The sequence below is a fragment of the Cetorhinus maximus genome, chromosome 24 (assembly GCF_964194155.1).
Source record: "Cetorhinus maximus chromosome 24, sCetMax3.hap1.1, whole genome shotgun sequence".
In the NCBI taxonomy this organism is placed as follows: domain Eukaryota; kingdom Metazoa; phylum Chordata; class Chondrichthyes; order Lamniformes; family Cetorhinidae; genus Cetorhinus; species Cetorhinus maximus.
The window spans coordinates 15687316-15706309 of record NC_135902.1 but is presented as its reverse complement, the minus strand read 5'-3'; the positions used below and the strand labels follow the sequence as shown (position 1 = coordinate 15706309).

The 18994-nt window shown below is 44.4% G+C and overlaps 1 protein-coding gene across 1 annotated transcript in view; it reads left to right on the top strand.

Annotated features, from left to right (window-relative positions):
- Positions 1-18994, top strand: part of cacna1g (calcium channel, voltage-dependent, T type, alpha 1G subunit) — a 1015897-nt gene that overhangs the window by 725730 nt on the left and 271173 nt on the right. Inside the window, exons 6-7 of the mRNA XM_078570777.1 lie at positions 1554-1860; positions 15692-15784. Coding sequence (XP_078426903.1) covers positions 1554-1860; positions 15692-15784 — 400 coding nt within the window. The remainder of the gene's footprint in view (positions 1-1553; positions 1861-15691; positions 15785-18994) is intronic.

The window sequence follows — 18994 nt, the reverse complement described above, 5'->3', positions numbered from 1 at the left end:
AGAACTGAGTGAAGTTAGGAGATGGGTGAAATATAAGCTGGTTTAAGGTCAGGGGTGGGGGGTGGGGAGAAGTTGTGGGTGAGGGGTTGTAGGGACAAGCAAGCAGTGATACAGATGATCAAAAGATGTTACAGACAAAGGAACAGGGAGGTGTTAAAGGTGGTGATATTATCTAAGAGAATGTGCTAATTAAGGATGGATGGCAGGACACTCAAAGTACAGCTCTAGTGGGGTGGGGTGGAAAGACTGACAGGGTATTATAGTTATAGATTTAAAAATAATGGAAATAGGTGGGAAAAGAAAAATCTATATAAATTATTGGAAAAAACAAAAGGGAGGGGGAAGAAACAGAAATGGGGGTGGGGATGGGGGGAGGGAGTTTAAGATCTAAAATTGTTGAACTCAATATTCAGTCCAGAAGGCTGTAAAGTGCCTAGTCGGAAGATGAGGTGCTGTTCCTCCAGCTTGCGTTGGGCTTCACTGGAACAATGCAGCAAGCCAAGGACAGACATGTGGGCAAGAGAGCAGGGTGGAGTGTTAAAATGGCAAGCGACAGGGAGGTTTGGGTGTTTTGATCATCTGTATCACTGCTTGCTTGTCCCTACAACCACCCCCCCTCAACTTCTCTCCACCCCCCACCCACCCCCGACCTTAAACCAGCTTATATTTCACCCCTCTCCTAACCTCACTCAGTTCTATTGAAGGGTCATGTGGACTCGAAACGTCAACTCTTTTCCTCTCCGCCGATGCTGCCAGACCTGCTGAGTTTTTCCAGGTAATTTTGGTTTTGTTCCCCTTAAAGGTATTCATCTCAGCTCCTCCTTGTGGTAGCAAGTTCCACATGCTCAGTGGGCTCTGCACTTCATTGTTATTCCTAGGCCTTTAACTCTAATCTTTCATAATTGAAGCCCTGTGTTAAGGAGCTGTAGACGGCCCCTGTTGAATGACAGGCAATTACACGACGGTGTTATCAAGAGTGCTGCCTTATCAGAAACTCAGAACAAGCTTCCTGTGAAATGTTTCTGTTAGATAATTTCACCCAGGCCTTTGAGCCACTAATGGGACAGCTCCCCATTGAGTCTGAATCATTGCAGGGAGAGAAGACCTATTGTGCCTTTGTGGTGAAACATAATTCCATATGTTGCATTGGTGAAAAATCTATAAAACAGCTTTTTATTGGACTAACATTCCCTTTTTTTTAAAAAAACTGACTGCCTACTCCCAACACAGTGTTTGCCAACTTGAGGAAAATTGATGGAAAATGCCTGTTTAGTCACCTGCCACTTTACAAACTTGAATGGCAAGTTGGAAGCAAGAAGCACACAAGGCGATAGGTACCAGAAAAGTCCAATGGGCCATCTGTCTGGCTTATTGTCGCATAGAAAATAGGAGCAAGAGTAGGTCATTCAGCCCTTCCAGCCTGCTCCGCCGTTCAATGTGACCGTGGCTGATCCCCTATCTCAACATCCTGGGGCCTCCTGAGGCCAATTTTTCCGCCCTAGTGTCAAGCCTGTTTTTCTCTAATTCTGTTGCTTTTTCCCTTCTTTTAAAAGACCTGCCTCTCAAGAGTTGGATCGATATTATCACACAGAAAATGATGACGAGAACCCCTTCATATGCTCCCTCCTGAAGGATAATGGAATGCGCTACTGCCGCAGTGTGCCCCAAAGACGGGTGAACAACATAGAATGTACCCTAGACGATACAAGTTACTACCTGTTACTGAGTAACACCACAGACAATATCAGCTGTATAAACTGGAATCAGTACTACACCCAGTGCCAGCCAGCCGATCACAACCCATTCAAAGGAGCCATCAATTTCGACAACATTGGATATGCGTGGATAGCAATATTTCAGGTACTTTGATTTTTTTTTCTCCTTTCATTAGGCCACCGCTTTTAGTGTGAGGCAGACTGGGAGACTCCATTTCTCTACTTCTGATAAAGGCCATCATAAAATTCACCGAGACTGGTTTCATTTAAAAACTAAAAGAATGACTTGCGTCTATATAGCACCTTGGGCAATCAAAGGACATTCCACGGTTATTTACAGGCAATGAAGTACATTTTGTGGAGGAAACACTGCAACCAATTTGCGCACAGCAAGTTCCCACAAGCAGCAATGAGATAAATGACCAGATAAACCGTTTTTTAGGCCAGAACTTTCACATTGCCACGTGGGGGGGCGGGCCCGGCATGCAGATGCGTAAAATGACACGCGGTGATGTTGGGCGTGCGTCCCAACATCACCGCGCGTCATTCAGATCTTTTGTTTGGCGAGCATGTGCCAGAGGCAGCTGTGTGCCTGATGATCTTCCAAAGGCCTGATAAGGCCAATGAAAAAACAATTAACGCAATTCTCATCGCTGCCCGTCCAACCTTAAGGTTGGTGGGAAGGCGTAGAGCCCAAGCGGCCTTCATGTTTTTCAGGAAACCTCATCCATGGGCAGTATGAGGTTTCCTGAAGGTTTTATTAAATAATTAAATATTTTATTGCATTCCATAAACATGTCCCAGCTCATGTGACACTGTCACATGAAGGGACATATCTAAATAATTTTTATCTTTCTTTATTTAAAACATTCCATATGAACTTAATCTCCCTGAGGCAGCTCCGTGCCTCAGGGAGATTTCTGCGTTATTTCACACGCATGCGCGAAAGAGCGCAGGCCTTGACTCTCCCTCCTCCCCCCGCCCGCACAGGTAGCACTGAGCACTACCGGCTGTGCATCACGTAAAGTAGCGGTGCACAGTTGATCACGGGCGGCGATCAGCTCCACACCTGCCCACACCTGCTACCGACCGGCTCACCTGACAGGCAGAAAATTCTGCCCTTAGTGATCTTGGCTTGGGGATAAATATGGGCCCCTACTCATCTTCAAAATAATGCTGTGGGATCCTTTAAGATCACCTTACAGGTCAGCTTAATGTCTCATTTGAAAGGCAGCCCCTCTAGCACTGCAGCATTCCCTCTGTAATGCACTGGAGTGTCAGCGCTATGATTTTTGTGCTCACGTCTCTGAAGGGGGAGGGGGTCAGGCTTGAACTGATGAGCTGCTGACTCAAAGGCAATAGAGCTACCACTGAGCCACTGGTGAAATCGTACTTCCCTTATTGTTGTTGTAGATTGATTTCCAAATTATATCTAAAATATCAAATTATTCTTGATAGTTGTTAATTTTAGTATGCTGATGGACGCAAATATTAAGTAAGAGGCTGACACTTCCACTTACAAGATGGTATCCAGAAGCAGCAGTCATGAGGAGACAGCAAAAGAACATAAGAATTAGGAGCAGGTGTAGTCCATATGGCCCCTCGATCCTGCTCCGCCATTTCATGCGATCATGGCTGATCTTCTGCCTCAACTCCACTTTCCCATCTGCTCCCCAAATCCCATGAGATGCCAAAAATCTGTCTTGTCTTAACCTTGAATCTATTCAATGATGGAGCATCCTCATCCTTGAGGTAGAGAGTATCAAAGATTCACAACCCCCTGAGTAAAAACGTCTCCTCATCTCAGTCCTAAATGACCAATTCCTTACCCTGAAACTGTGCCTCTGTGTTCTAGATTCCCCAGCCAGGGGAAGCAACCTCTCAGCATCTACCCTTTCAAGCCCTTTCATGTTTTTATATATTTCAATGAGATCACCTCTCATTCTTCTAAACTCCAGAGTGTGGGCTCAGTTAACTCTGACTCTCATAATAGAGCAACTGTCTGTTCCCAGGAACCAATCTAGTGAACCTTTGCTGTTCTGCATCTAATGCAATACTAAATATGGAGACCAAAGCTGCACACACTAGTCCAGGTGCAGTCTCACTAAAGCCCCTTATAATTGTAGCAATAATTCCTTCTTCTTCTACACCAATCCACTTGCAGTAAAAACCAACATGCCATTTGCTTTTCAATTGCTTTCTGTACCTACATGCTAACTTGCTGTGTTCCTTGTTCGAGTACACCCAGGTCTCTCTGAACATCAACACTTAAAAGTTTCATGCCTTTTTAAAAAAAAAATCTGCTTTCCTATTCTTCCCTCTGAAGTGAATAACATCAAATTTTCCCACACTACCACCTGTTGCCCACCCACTTAACCTTTCTATTTCTCTTTGTAGCCTCATTGTGCTCTTTTCAAAGCTTACAATCCAACATCACTTTATAACATCAGCAAACTTCAATACATTACTCCCTGTCTTTTCACCTTAGTCATGAGTATAGATTGTAAATAGTCCCAGCACTGAACCTTGCGGCACTCCGCTAAGCACAGCTTGCCAAATTGAAAATGTCCTGTTTATTCCTACTTTCTGCTTCCTGTCCATTAATCAGTCCTTGATCCGTGCTAACTCCATGAGCCCTTGGCCTGGATTTTCCAGCCCCGTCATGGTGGGACCCGCCACAGGAGATTCGGCGACCCAGCCAAAAGCCCCTTGACCTTTGGCGGGACCAGATGATCCCGGCAGCCAGCAGGGCTGGAAAACCCTGTTCCTTCTCTTGTTTATTAACGTTTTGTGTGGCAACTTTTTAAATGTCTTTTGGAAATCCAAGTTTACTACATCTACTAGCTCCCCTACGAGTTACATCATCAGAAAATTCTAATAAATTTGTCACGTACGATTTCCCTTTCTTAAAACCATACTGACTTTATCTGACCATTCTATGATTTTCTAAGTGCATTGTTAAGACTTCATAATAGATTTCAGCATTTTCCCAATGACTGGTGTCAGACTAATTGGCCAATAGTTTAGTTTTCTCTCTTCCTCCTTTCTTGAATAGCAGTGTTCCATTTGCTAACTTCCAACCTACTGGGACCATTCCAGAATCTAAAGTTTTGGAAAATCATAACCAGTGAATCCAGTATTTCTGCAGCTGCCTCTTTCAGAGAATGTGGGCCATCAGATCCTGGGGATTTGCTGGTCTCTTGAATTTCTCTAATACTTTTTCTCTGCTGACACTAATTACTTTAAATTCCTCACATTTTCATTTTTTTTTCTCTCAAAGGGTCATTAGTCTTTGGAATTCTATTCCCCAGAAAGCAGTGGGGGCTGGGTCGTTGAATTTACCCAAGGCAGAGTTAGTCAGTTTTTTGATAGACAAGGGAGTCGAGGGTTATGGGCAAGATCCAACTAGATCCGCCATGATCTTATTTAATGGTGGAGTAGCCTCAAAGGGCTGAATGGCCTACTCCTGCTCCTAAGTTCATTTTTATTGTCTCCTTGGTTACCCATCATTTGGTATCATTGGACAATAGTCTTCATTAATCGAGGACAATAGTCTTCAGTAATTGAGGACAATAGTCTTCATTAATTGAGGACAATAGTCTTCCTTGAGTGGCATCAGTAGAAAATAACCTTTAGTGCGTGGTGCCCATTCAGAACAGACTTTATCGGTTATGATGATAAGAAATAGGCTTCTGTGAGTAGAATCAGTGAGCATTAATTTTTTCAGTTAGTTTTGGAGCAGGATAATCAAGACTTTGCTCTTTGACACCCAGGTTATGCAGTGCAGCTTCATTTATTAATATGAGCATCAATATTAACTGCAAATTCTTAGGGTATGAGCTAAAACTGTCGTGCCTCGAATAATGAAAATGGCCGGGAGCGTACAAAAATGCCTCCGACTTGTTTAGTTACAATTCATACTCAGTCACTCTTTGATCCTGAATTGAGTAGTTTTTCAGTAAAGACAAGTACTACAGCCATTCTCTAAATAACAGTGGGCCTTTTCCTTGCTATCAGTTCATTTCTGGTCTGTATCAAGACTGCTGCTCAATTTCTAACAGACACAAGTGGAATATTAAAATCTGATGACGTATTTTTGGATCATTCTTATTTGTTTAGATTCTTTTGTGACCACTTAAACTTCATTAACCAAAAGGTGACTGGTGGGAAATACCAGAGTGCCCAGTGGCTGTAAACTTTGTCTAATGAATGGATGCAAATCAAACCTGCGACCTCTACCACCTAGAAGGACAAGACCAGCAGTTGCATAGGAACACCATCAGTGGGTCAAAATCCTGGAACTCCCTTCCTAACAACACTGTGGGTGTTCCTACAACACATAGACTGCAGCAGTTCAAGATTGCGGCTCACCGCCACCTTCTCAAGGGCAATTAGGGATGGGCAACAAACCCTGGCCTTGCCAGCAATGCCCACTTCCTGTGAACAGATAAAATAAACTCCATTTTCCTGCCCTATCCCATAACCCTTGATTCCTTTAGTGACTAAGAATGTATCAATCCCAGTCTTGAATCTACGTAACAACTGAGCATCCACTATCCTCTAAAGACAAACTAAACATTCACAAACTTTTGAATGAAGACATTTCTCCTCATCTTAGTTCTAAATGGCCAACCCCTTAATCTGAGACTACAGATCCTACTACAAGGAGCACCAGCCAGGGGGAACAGCCTCTCAGCATCTACCCTGGCTCGGGATCTAAGAATGAGATTGCCTCTCATTCTTCCAACTTCCAGAGAATATAGGCCCAATATACTCAATTTGAGCCAAGGGGGTCTAAAAGGATATCGGTATAGAGTTTCTCCCTGGGGCTCCACATATACAATGTGGGCTGTTGGCACACCTTCCTTGGCCAGGTGTGATCTAACTGAATGTCGGAGTAGTCTGTCAAGGTTGGATGGCCTATTCCCGCTCCTAATATTCCTAGATCAGCATCGCTGGCAGCACCACCATGAATGGACTCCCACTTGTTGGTGTGCAAGGCTTCTGAAAAAAATTTGGAACAAGGACAAGGAAAGGAAGAAATGGTCGAAAATATCTGAGAGCAAGAGAGGAGTGAAACTCTTGAACAGGGACAGATGCTATGTGAGGGAGTGATGCCAACTGCAGTGGGGAGAGAGTCTGAGCGTCTGGAAAGAGAGAGAACATCTGTCAATCGAAGGGCATGCAAGAGGTTGGGGGGGTGTGGGGGGGAGGTGGGGAAAAGGGAGAGGAAGGGAGATGGATTGGGTTTTGTGCAACCGACCTGCAAAAACAGTTGCAGCAGTGGCACACGAGATTCAGAGCACGCATTGCCCGGATCACTGCAGTACACACCACTTATCTAATACAAAATATTTCTGTTGCACGAATCAGGAATTATCTATCTGTCCTGAAATAACATATGGCGTTGTTGGTGAAGGAGTGGGGGCTGTGGAAAATGATTCTCACGAGCATCTGGAACTACTTATTAGCATACTGCATTGTGTCAGTAATCACTTCAAATGATTCTCAGGTCCTCTGTATCTCAGTGTTAATAGAAGGAAAAGCATAGATTAGAGAACTATTTATTGCTTCAATTTATTTTTAGAGGCCAGGACTTCTTAGATTGCACACAGGTGATTAAGAGCCCAGTCCTGCACCTCTGCACTGTTTGGTGGGTGGAAGGTCACAGTGTGCCTGTGATTTGCAGATATGCAATCTGGATGGATGAAGCTCCATACAAGCAGGCTGCAGTCAGAAAACCAGCCCAGCCGCACCTGCAAATGAGATGATGTCGTATTAGCACTACCGCTTAATGTAACAGCACTAAAAGCCTCTGCATGCTGCCTTGACACACCCATTAACCTGTTTAAAATTAGCTGCTAATCATTTATTTAGCAAATGCAAATTCCCAAAGCCAAGCAGTAGCCTCCTCATTTGCTGAGTTTAAGGTGAATAGTCCTCCACTTAATCTGTAGAGGGGACACTCCTTGGTAACGTGCAGCATTGTTTGTGTCTTTCCACAAGTGCACAAGGGGTTTGTAGTGAGGCCCCAGTGGTGGAGGTTGGCTGCACAGGGGCACTGGCCTGTCCTGAAACTGTTTAGCAAGGATCACACTTGCTGTGGTAGTTCAAAGCCTGTCATTCGACTGATGGGGTTTGTCACAAGGAGCTTGGTCGTGACTTCTGTGTTTCCCATTCCTTGGTTCGAAGGATGTTTGCTAATAGATCTTCCTCAGGCAGGATGCTCCATATCAGGCACCGAGATGGAAGGTGCGCATTAGGTGGGTTGAACAGGTCACCGTGGAGTGGTAAGTGAAATGCAACACTCATAGTTTTAACCAGCTGTAGGTTTTTATCAGTTGGCAAAAGTGTGAGGGAGTGTTGTTTGCAAGGGCAGGAAGCCAGAAGAGGAGTGTTGAGGAGAGGGCTCCAGTTTTGATATGCATGTTGCATTCAACTGACTCTCAACAAGATGTGTTGTAATGACCTTTGCCAGACAGGTGCACATACCCTGCTGTGGACTATGATAGGATAAGTGCTGAGATCCGGAGTGTTGTGGTAGCTGCGCCCCTTGTAGATCCAGCAATATTGGTTAGTAGATTGTTTCTGGGTTTTGACTTTTGCTGCTGGGTTCTTCAGATGTTCCAGGAAGGGTAAGGCTCTATCTAAAGTCACTCCCAAGTATGTTGGCTTGGGATCATACTTTAGTCTCTGACCATCCAAGTAGAGAGGCAAATTTTTTTTGGCACTGGCATTATGAAGGTGGAATAGACTGGAAATGGTTTTAGAGGAATTCAACGTAAGACACCATGTGCTGCAGTCGTCTGTCAACTTTCTAACGTCTTCATTAAGGATCTGGTCCAGAGTGTGGAAGGATGGAGTTTAGGTGGCACAACCTCCAGCAAAATGGACTGGTTAACACCATAGTTAAAATGTGGCTTTTCCTTTAGGAAAGGAAGCTAGAGGAAAAGATGTGAATATTGGGAGCAAAAGAAATTGTGGGCGGGTTGTTAAAAGTATTAGGTGTGGTCTATAACCGGTTTTCAAATTTGCTACCTGTCTGTTTTATGCTGCTCCAAGAAAAATTTCTCCCCAGTGTCTGTAGCAACGATGCAAAGAGAACTGGAAGGGAAAGGTGCACTGAAAAAAAAAACTGCTGACACTACACAGAGCTCCCCAGTAAACATCAGTTTAGTAGCAGGGGAATTCTGCAGCAACATGAGTAGCACAAGACACACATTAGCGTACTGCTGCAGTTCAACAAGGTTTTTCAGTAAATTGCATTTCATTCTCTGTCTCCTGCAGGATGTGTCTGGAGATTGTGCGAGGGGGTAGTTTGGGTCGGGGGGGGTTGTTTGGCTACAGAAGCAACATTACACAATCCCCCCATCACCACCCATTAAAAGTCTCTGATTAAGGTCAAACAAGTGTTGAGATCACCAACTTCTATAATGCTCAGTGTGCTTTGAGAGATTATCTACGCATGAACATTCCTACATGCATGGATTAACTTCCAGTCCAAGCACGCCAGCTTGGAAATTTGTTTTAGGTTTGAGTGTTTGTTTTAATTAATCCATTTAAAAGAAGGAGGGGAAAAATAACAAGGTTTATTTCAGCACCGAGTCAAGGATCATGACCAAGCCTGGAATGGAACTATGACAGAAAGCTTGGCACAGGTTTCCTCCCTCCTGGGGCATTTATTAACATAAAATAGTGTTCAACACTATAAACCTTTCAGCAGACACACTGCCTCCCTCAGGTAGTGATAATTTTTCAACACACCATGCCCTGTGGTGAAATAAAGTGTCTAATTTTTTTACATTTGTTTCCATTAGGCTTTTATTATGTAAAGTAAAAATATAAGCATCATATCAATTAATCTTCTTCAAGATAGTTTGTTTACAGGCAGTAATTTTTGCTTCTAAAGTATTTTAGTAAGGTTTTTTTCCTGAGGGCCTATGCAGAGGGATTTGGGTAATATTTTTGCACCATCTTTAAAATGATGTTAAAGACCCAGTGGCTTATTGAGTTATATTGAGTACACAATACAGAAACAGGCCATTCAGCCCAGCAGGTCCATGCTGCTATTTATACAGCACTCAAGCCTTTGCCCACTTCTTACCTAAACCAGACAGAAAACCTTTCTATTCCCTCCTGCCTTATGTACTTAGCTAGCTTCCCCTTAAATAAATCTGTGCTCTTCACCTCAACTACTCCTTGTGGCAGTGAGTTCCACAATCGCACAACTCTCAGAGTAAAGAAGTTTCTCCCAAATTCCCTATTTGGTTTGTTAGTGACTATCTTATATTTATGGCTTTAGTGAACTCCCCCACAAGTGGAAACAGTTTCTCTATGCTTACCCTAACAAACCCTTTCATTACCTTGAAGAACTCAGGTCACCTATCAGCTCTCACATTTTTTGATCAAAGGGCCCCAGTCTGTTTAGCCTTTCCTGATAAGTATGTCTTCTCAGCTCTGGTATAATCCTTTTTGCACTTACCCCAGTGCCTGTGCATTCTTTTTAAAACATGGAGAGCAGAACTATTCACAGTGCCAAATGTGTGGTCTAACCAAGTTTAATAGAACTTCTCTGCTTTTCAATTCTATCCATTTAGAAATAAATGCCTGTGCTTGGTTTCCTTTTGCGATTGCTCAACACTGACATTTAGATTTGATGAGCTGTGATGAAACTGGATGGCCAGAAATGTTTTCCTTCTGTCGTTTTTGAGTGACATCAGGTAACATCCCATATATTATACTGTGGACCCAGGGTTCTCGTGTACTGAGCCAGCACAAACTCAACACATTCTCCATAGCAACCAGCACCAAAATGTACAGTACAAATTTTATTTTTGTGGTTGTCACAGTTGAATTCTGTGACAATGGGGCAAATTGGCATAAATTAAACTGCACCTTGTATCTGCTTGTCCTTACTGACACAGCCAAAAAACATTAGGACTGATTCAATACAGAGATGCTTTATCTGGGCTCAAATGTAGGGGTCCTGCTTTTTTTATATAATCATTCATGGGATGTGAGCATTGCTGGCTCGGCCACCATTTATTACCCAGCCCTAGTTGCCCTTGAAAATAAGACCATAACACATAGGAGCAGAAATTAGGCCATTCGGCCCATCGAGTCTGCTCCGCCATTCAATCATGGCTGATAGGTTTCTCAACCCCATTGCCCACCTTCTCCCCGTAACCTTTGATCCCCTTACCAGTCAAGAACCTATCTATCTCGGTCTTAAATACACTCAATGACCTGGCCTCCACAGCCTTCTGTGGCAATGAATTCCATAGATTCACTACTCTCTGGCTAAAGAAGTATCTCCTCATCTCTGTTCTAAAAGGTCTTCCCTTTACTCTGAGGCTGTGCCCTCGGGTCCTAATCTCTCCTACTATTGGAAACATCTTCCCCACATCCACTCTATCCAGGCCTTTCAGTATTCTGTAAGTTTCAATCAGATCCCCCCTCATCCTTCTACACGCCATCGAATACAGACCCAGAGTCCTCAAACGTTCCTCATATGTTAAGCCTTTCATTCCTGGGATTGTTCTCGTGAACCTCCTCTGGACCCTCTCCAGGGCCAGAACATCCTTCCTGAGATATGGGGCCCAAAATTGCTCACAATGTTCTAAATGTTGTCTGACCAGAGCCTTATAAAGCCTCAGCAGCACATCCCTGCTTTTATATTCTAGTCCTCTCGAAATAAATGCCAACATTGCATCTGCCTTCCTAACTACCGACTCAACCTGCAAGTTAACCTTAAGAGAATCCTGGACTAGGACTCCCAAGTCCCTTTGCACTCCAGATTTCTGAATTCTCTCCCCATTTAGAAAATAGTCTATGCCTCTATTCTTCCTACCAAAGTGCATGACCTCACACTTCCCCACGTTGTATGCCATCTGCCACTTCTTTGCCCATTCTCCTAACCTGTCCAAATCCTTCTGCAGCCTCCCCGCCTCCTCAATACTACCTGTCCCTCCACCTATCTTTATATCATCTGCAAACTTAGCCAGGATGCCCTCAGTTCCTTCATCTAGATCAATAATGTATAAAGTGAAAAGTTGTGGTCCCAACACTGACCCCTGCAGAACTCCACTAGCCACCGGTCACCATCCTGAGAAGCACCCCCTTATCCCCACTCTCTGCCTCCTGCTAGACAGCCAATCTTCTATCCATGCTAGTACCTTGCCTCTAACACCATGGGCTCTTATCTCCTGTGCGGCACCTTCTCAAAGGCCTTCTGGAAGTCCAAGTAGATAACATCCATTGGCTCTCCTTTGTCTAACCTACTTGTTACCTCCTCAAAGAATTCTCACAGATTTGTCAGGCATGACCTCCCCTTGATGAAACCATGCTGACTTTGCCCGATTTTACCATGCACTTCCAAGTATTCTGAAATCTCATCCTTAATAATGGACTCTAAAATCTTACCAACGACCGAGGTCAGGCTAATCGGCCTTTAATGCCCGTGTTTTGCCTCACTCCCTTCTTAAACAGGGGAGTTACATTAGCGATTTTCCAGTCCTCTGAGACCCTCCCTGACTCCAGTGATTCCTGAAAGATCACCACTAACGCCTCCACTATCTCTTCAGCTATCTCCTTCAGAACTCTGGGGTGTAATCCATCTGGTCCAGGTGATTTATCCACCTTCAGACCTTTCAGTTTTCCTAGCACCTTCTCCTTGGTAATGGCCACCATACTCACCTCTGCCCCCCCGACTCTCTTGAACTTTAGGGATGTTACTCATGTCTTCCACCGTGAAGACTGACGCAAAGTATCTATTCAGTTCCTCCGCCATTTCTTTGTTCCCCATTACTACTTCTCCAATGTCATTTTCCAGCAGCCCAATGTCCACTTTTGCCTCTCTCTTAACCTTTATATATCTAAAAAAAACTCTTGCAATCTTCTTTTATATTACTGGCTAGTTTACCCTCATATTTAATCTTCTCCCTCCTTATTTCTTTTTTAGTTGTCCTCTGTTGGTCTTTGTAGGCTTCCCAATCCCCTGATTTCCCACTGCTCTTCGCCGCATTATATGCTTTCTCTTTAGCTTTTATGCTGTCCCTGACTTCCCTTGTCAGCCATCGTTGCCTCGTCCTCCCTTTAGTATGCTTCTTCTTCCTAGGGATGAATTTTTGCTGTGTCTCCCAAATTACTCCCAGAAACTCCTGCCATTGCTGTTCCACTGTCTTTCCTGCTAGGCTCATCTCCCAGTCAATTCTGGCCAGCTCCTCCCTCATGCCTCTGTAGTTGCCTTTACTCAACTGTAATACCGTTACATCTGATTCCAGCTTTTAGCTCTCAAATTGCAGGGTAAATTCTATCATATTATGGTCACTTCCTCCTAAGGGTTCCTTCACCTTAAGCTCCTTAAAAGGTGGTGGTGAGCTGCCTTCTTGAACTGCTGCAGTCCTTGTGGTGTAAGTACACCCACAGTGCTGTTAGGAAGGGAGCTCCAGGATTTTGATCCAGTGACAGTGAAGGAATGGCGATATATTTCCAAGTCAGGATGGTGAGTGACTGGGAGAGGAACTTGCAGATGGTGGTGTTCCCATGCATCTGCTGCTCTTATTCTTCTTGGTGGTAGAGGTTATAGGTTTGGAAGGTGCTGTCAAAGGCGTCTTGGTGAGATGCTGCGGTACATCTTGTAGATTGGTACGCACTGCTGGCACTGTGAGCTGGTGGTGGTGCAAGTGCATGTTTAAGATGGCAGATGGGATACCAATCAAGCGGGTTGCTTTGTCTTGGAAGGTGTTGAGCTTTTTGGGTATTGTTGGAGCTGCACTTATCCGGGCAAGTAGAGAGTTCCATCATACTTGTGCCTTGTAAGCAGTGGATAGTTTTTGGGGAGTCAGGAGGTGATTACTCACTGCACAATTCCCAGCCTCTGACCTGTTTTTGTAGTTACCGTATTTATATGGCTGGTCAAGTTAAGTTTCTGGTCAACGGTAATCCCTAGGATGTTGATAGTGGGGGATTTAATGATGATAATGCCATTGAACATAGAGGGGAAGTGGTTTTATTCCCTCTTGTTGGAGATGGTCTTTACCTAGCACTTGTGTGGCATGAGTGTTAGTTACCAGTTATCAACCCAAGCCTGAATGTTGTCCAGGTCTTGCTGCATGTGGGCATGGGTTGCTTCATTATCTAAGGAGCTGTGAATGAGGCTGAACATTGTGCAATCATCAGCGACCAACTCCATTTCTGGCCTTACAATGGAGGGAAGGTCATTAGTGAAGCAACTGAAAATGGTTGGGCCTAGGACTACTAGCCTGAGGAACTCCTGCAGTGGTGTCCTAGGGCTGAGATGATTGACCTCCAACAATCATTATCATCTTTCTTTATGCTAGTTATAACTCCAACCAGTAGATATAAAAGTTCAGCCATGATCTAATTCAGTGGCGGAGCAAGCTCAAGAGATGATATATCCTACTCCTGCTCCTATTTCTTATACTTTTAATGGACTACTACGTAAAACTGGGCTAATTTGTCCACCTACTTGGTCCAATTCACATGACACTGGGGTTACCCAATGATGGGTCCTTCTGAGGACAATGTTAGCCTTATCAAGAGCAGTAATGGCCGACATTTTTGGGGGTGCTACTAGCCCATATCTGCCATTGCAAATCTCTCCCATAGAATCTTAAAATGGCCTTGGGCTGATGTGGGGAGGGGGGGGGGGGGGGCTTCACCTGTTTATTCATCTTAGACTCCCCTTCTGCCTATCACCTTGTTGGAATAATTTAGCACCATGGTGGGATCCTGAGCTTTGTAGTAATGACCCTTGATAGGAAATGTAGGGATATTTGGTCATCAATTTGAATCCTAAGCCCAAATGTCTGATTGCACTCTCAGATTAAGATGTACAGTACAATACCAGAGTCTCTTCAAAGACACCTTCAAAAGACTCGTACATCAGAGCACTGTCAAGTGTTAAGTGATCATGTTGAAAGCGTGTGGGTGTCTTCTATTTTTGTTCTAATGGTTTTGTAAATGAACACCTATATGTACTACCTGAAGACAAGGTACCCAGTAATTATATTCAATTGCAAACCGAATGGAACTATCAGCCAGTCATATCTTTGTATCCTGTGATGTGATTGTCAGGATCCTTTCACTTTCCTTTCTTGGGATTGTCCAGAACAAGCCAGCATAGCATTAAAATTAAAGCTGGAACATTCAATGATAACGTCCATAAACACTTCTTCACACAAAGGATATTGAAAGTCTGGAACCCTCTTTCCCAGAAAGCTATGGAGGCTGAGGACCAAAAGGAAATTTCAGGATTGACATTGAAGGGTTTTTATTTGGTCTGGGCTTGTAGAGAGTCACAAGATCATGGCAGGCAGATGGAGTTAAGATACAGATCAGCCATAATCTCCTTGAACAGCCAAAATAGGTTTGAAGGGCTGAATAATCTACTGCTGTTCCGATATTCTCACTTCAAGCCATCAAAAGCTGACTGATGCCCTTACCACCAGCAATGACATTTACACCCAACTTGGACCAAGAACTCCCAAACCATGGAACCAAGCCTTTTATAGGGGGAAGTGATTGGAGTCATTTCAATGTATAGAACTATATTGCTGTGTTACTATAAATAATAACATTTGCGGATATAAAAATTCTCCATTTTCCTTACGTAAGAAATATTTGCTTGTTTTCATCTTAGAGCCTCATTCAGTTATTAAGCCATGTAATTAATGCGCCTGCATAAATGATATAATTAGCATTTTTGCATAAAATTATGTAATGGAAGTGATCACACAATTCTGGTCCTTGTGGATTTACAGCCTGTGTCTAGCACATCAATTGCCTAAAATCCAATGATCAAAAGAGGGGTAGAACCGTCTAGATGTGAACAGTGATCATCAGCTCTTGGTTTTTTGGAAATTAAACAGCGGAATTACTGGTTGAATTAGAACAACTTGATCAGATTTTATTTCAAACTCTTTGACTGTTTAAAATATCTGATTTTCCCTTAGGTTATAACCCTGGAAGGATGGGTTGATATCATGTATTTTGTCATGGACGCTCACTCCTTTTATAATTTCATCTACTTCATCCTTCTGATCATAGTAAGTATTCAAGTAAAAATGCTGTCTCTTTTTCTGGCTGGGATTGTGGGCATCAAGCTGCCATTTACTGCCCCACCCCTCATTGCCCTGAGAAGGTGACATTACAACTGAGTGGCTTGCTAGGCCATTTCAATGGACAGATGAGAGTTAACCACCTTGGTGTGGGACTGGAGTCACGTATGACTCCTGAGTGGGTAAGAATGACAGGTTACCTTCCCTAAAATATATGAGTGAACCAGTTGGGGTTTATGATAATTTGAAAGGGTCATGGACACTTTTAGTAATCCCAGCGTTTAATTTCCAGTTTACTTTTAGACCAAATACAAAATTCTCAAATTTCTAAAGTGGGATTTAAATTCTCATTGATTGGATAATTGGTCAAAGCCTCTGAATTGCTAGTTTAGTAATATTTTAGTAAATAACTTAATAATAATTTAGTAAAACCACGACACTACCATACCTGCTAGTTAGTGTTCTAATTCGGGTGGAGGGGGGCTGAGTGAGATTTCTGATTCGAGTGGAGGGGGGCTGAGTGAGATTTCTGATTCAAGTGGAGGGGGACTGAGTGAGATTTCTGATTCGAGTGGAGGGGGGCTGAGTGAGATTTCTGATTCGAGTGGAGGGGGGCTGAGTGAGATTTCTGATTCGAGTGGAGGGGGGCTGAGTAATATTTCTAATTTGGGTGGAGGGGGGCTGAGTGAGATTTCTAATTTGGGTGGAGGGGGGCTGAGTGAGATTTCTAATTCGAGTGGAGGGGGGGCTGAGTGAGATTTCTGATTCGAGTGGAGGGGGCGCTGAGTGAGATTTCTGATTCGAGTGGAGGGGGGTGCTGAGTGAGATTTCTAATTTGGATGGAGGGGGGCTGAGTGAGATTTCTGATTTGGGTGGAGGTGGGGCTGAGTAAGATTTCTAATTCGAGTGGAGGGGGTGCTGAGTGAGATTTCTGATTTGAGTGGAGGGGGCACTGAGTGAGATTTCTGATTCGAGTGGAGGGGGCGCTGAGTAAGCTTTCTAATTCGAGTGGAAGAAGGCTGAGTAAGATTTCTGATTCGAGTGGAGGGGGGCTGAGTGAGATTTCTAATTCGAGTGGAGGGGGCGCTGAGTGAGATTTCTAATTCGAGTGGAGGGGGTGCTGAGTGAGATTTCTGATTCGAGTGGAGGGGGCGCTGAGTGAGATTTCTAATTCGAGTGGAGGGGGGGCTGAGTGAGATTTCTAATTCGAGTGGAGGAGGTGCTGAGTGAGATTTCTATTTCGAGTGGAAGAAGGCTGAGTGAGATTTCTAATTCGAGTGGAGGGGGGCTGAGTGAGATTTCTGATTTGAGTGGAGGGGGGCTGAATGAGATTTCTAATTCGAGTGGAAGAAGGCTGAGTGAGATTTCTGATTCGAGTGGAGGGGGGCTGAGTGAGATTTCTGATTCGAGCGGAGGGGGGCTGAGTGAGATTTCTGCAGGGTTTTCCTCAGTACTAAGTTCAGAAACATCGCAGCTGCAAAATTGGGCACCGAGGGCCTGCTGGTTGCAGTACTACAGGAGCCCAGGGAGACTAAAAATGGTCACATCTTCTTCCGACCACTTTCAGTGCGACCTATGTGGATTGCGGTGCATGGGTGTTAGAGTGACCTTGCTATGCATGCGCTGGGAGCATTGCAGAGCGGGCAGATTGTGACCTCAGTCAACACCTAGCTCCGATTTGATGCTCAACCTGTCATCCTGAACTCGTTGGTCCTGTTAATAGTCTTTCTTAAAACACTCTCAGCTGGACATGTGTTCAGCTGTGCATGGGACCCCTGCCACTGGTGCTATTAAAGGGCCTCAGCATTGGACTTTCAGGTGAGATACTTTTAACTTTCTTTCGCTGTGCTGAGTGAGTGGAAGTCATAGGGTCATTTACAGCACAGAGGCCATTCAGCCCATCGAGCCCATGCCAGCTCTCTGTAGATCAATCCAGTCAGTCCCCATTCACCCCGTAGCCCTGTGAGTTTATTTCCCTCAAGTGTCCATCCGATTTCCTTTTGAAATTAATTGTGTCTGCTTCCACCCTTCCAGGCCATTACCGCTCGCTGTGTAAAAAAAAGTTCTTTCTCACATCACCCTGCATCCCTTGGCCAAAACCTTAAATCTGTGTCCGCACCCCCTCCCTCACCCCCTCCACCATCCCCTCCCTCACCCCCTCCACCATCCCCTCCCTCACCCCCTCCCTCACCCCCTCCACCACCCCCTCCCCCACCCACTCCACCACCCCCTCCCACCCAACCCAGTCCTTGTACCATCGCCATTGGAAATAGCTTTTCTTTGTCTACCTTATCCAAACTTGTCATTATCATGTATACCTCTATCGGGCCTCCCCTCAATCTCCTTTGCTCCAAGGAGAACAACCACAGCTTCTCCAACCTAACCTTGTAGCTAAAATCCCCTCAACCCTAGAACCATTCCTGTAAATCTCCTCTGCACCCTCTCGAGAACCCTCATATCCTTCCTAAAGCGTGGTAGTGACCCGGTCATGTGTTGTATTGTGTTGCTGGAGGAGCACACACAAGCTGCTGGGATCAGAAGGGGGTCGTGCTGGACTTTTGGAAGGAGTGGAGTGTGAGCAGAAATCCTGATTTTACTCACGGGGGTTAAAGTTACAGACACCCTTGCGCTGAAGCATGATAGGCAGCTGTGGATCACAGGCAGAGGAGAGAGGAAGCCGTGTGCAGAGGGAGGGGGATGAATGCTAATGTTGAAATTGTGCTGAAATAGAATATATGCTTTAAATTGGGAATTAAGCACAGCTGTGTCCAATTGGGGCAGGATTAGGGAATCATTGTAGGAGTATATAAACCAGTTTATTCTGGGTGTTTGGGAGAGTCTGTGACTTTGTTTGGCTGTTTTGGGAATAAACCTGCTTTAAGGCACAGGCTAGCTTCAGACTCCTTCTTCCTTAATGTACAATTTTTGGATTTAACAATTAATTTCCACTAACCTGGAAGGAGTCATAATGCACCCAGTCAGCCATTTCCACCATCTTCCAGCCACTATGTTGAATTATATGGTGGCTGCTCGGCGACAAGGGCTATCCACTCATCCCATCAGAGTCCTCATTTAAATCGTCTGCAGCAGAATTCGTCTGCAAGCTTGGCCTCTCTGGAGCTGGCACATGTACTATCCTTTCCCCTGGTCCTGGCTGCAGCAAACTTATGCCTAGTGACTTACCACGTGCTAATCCTG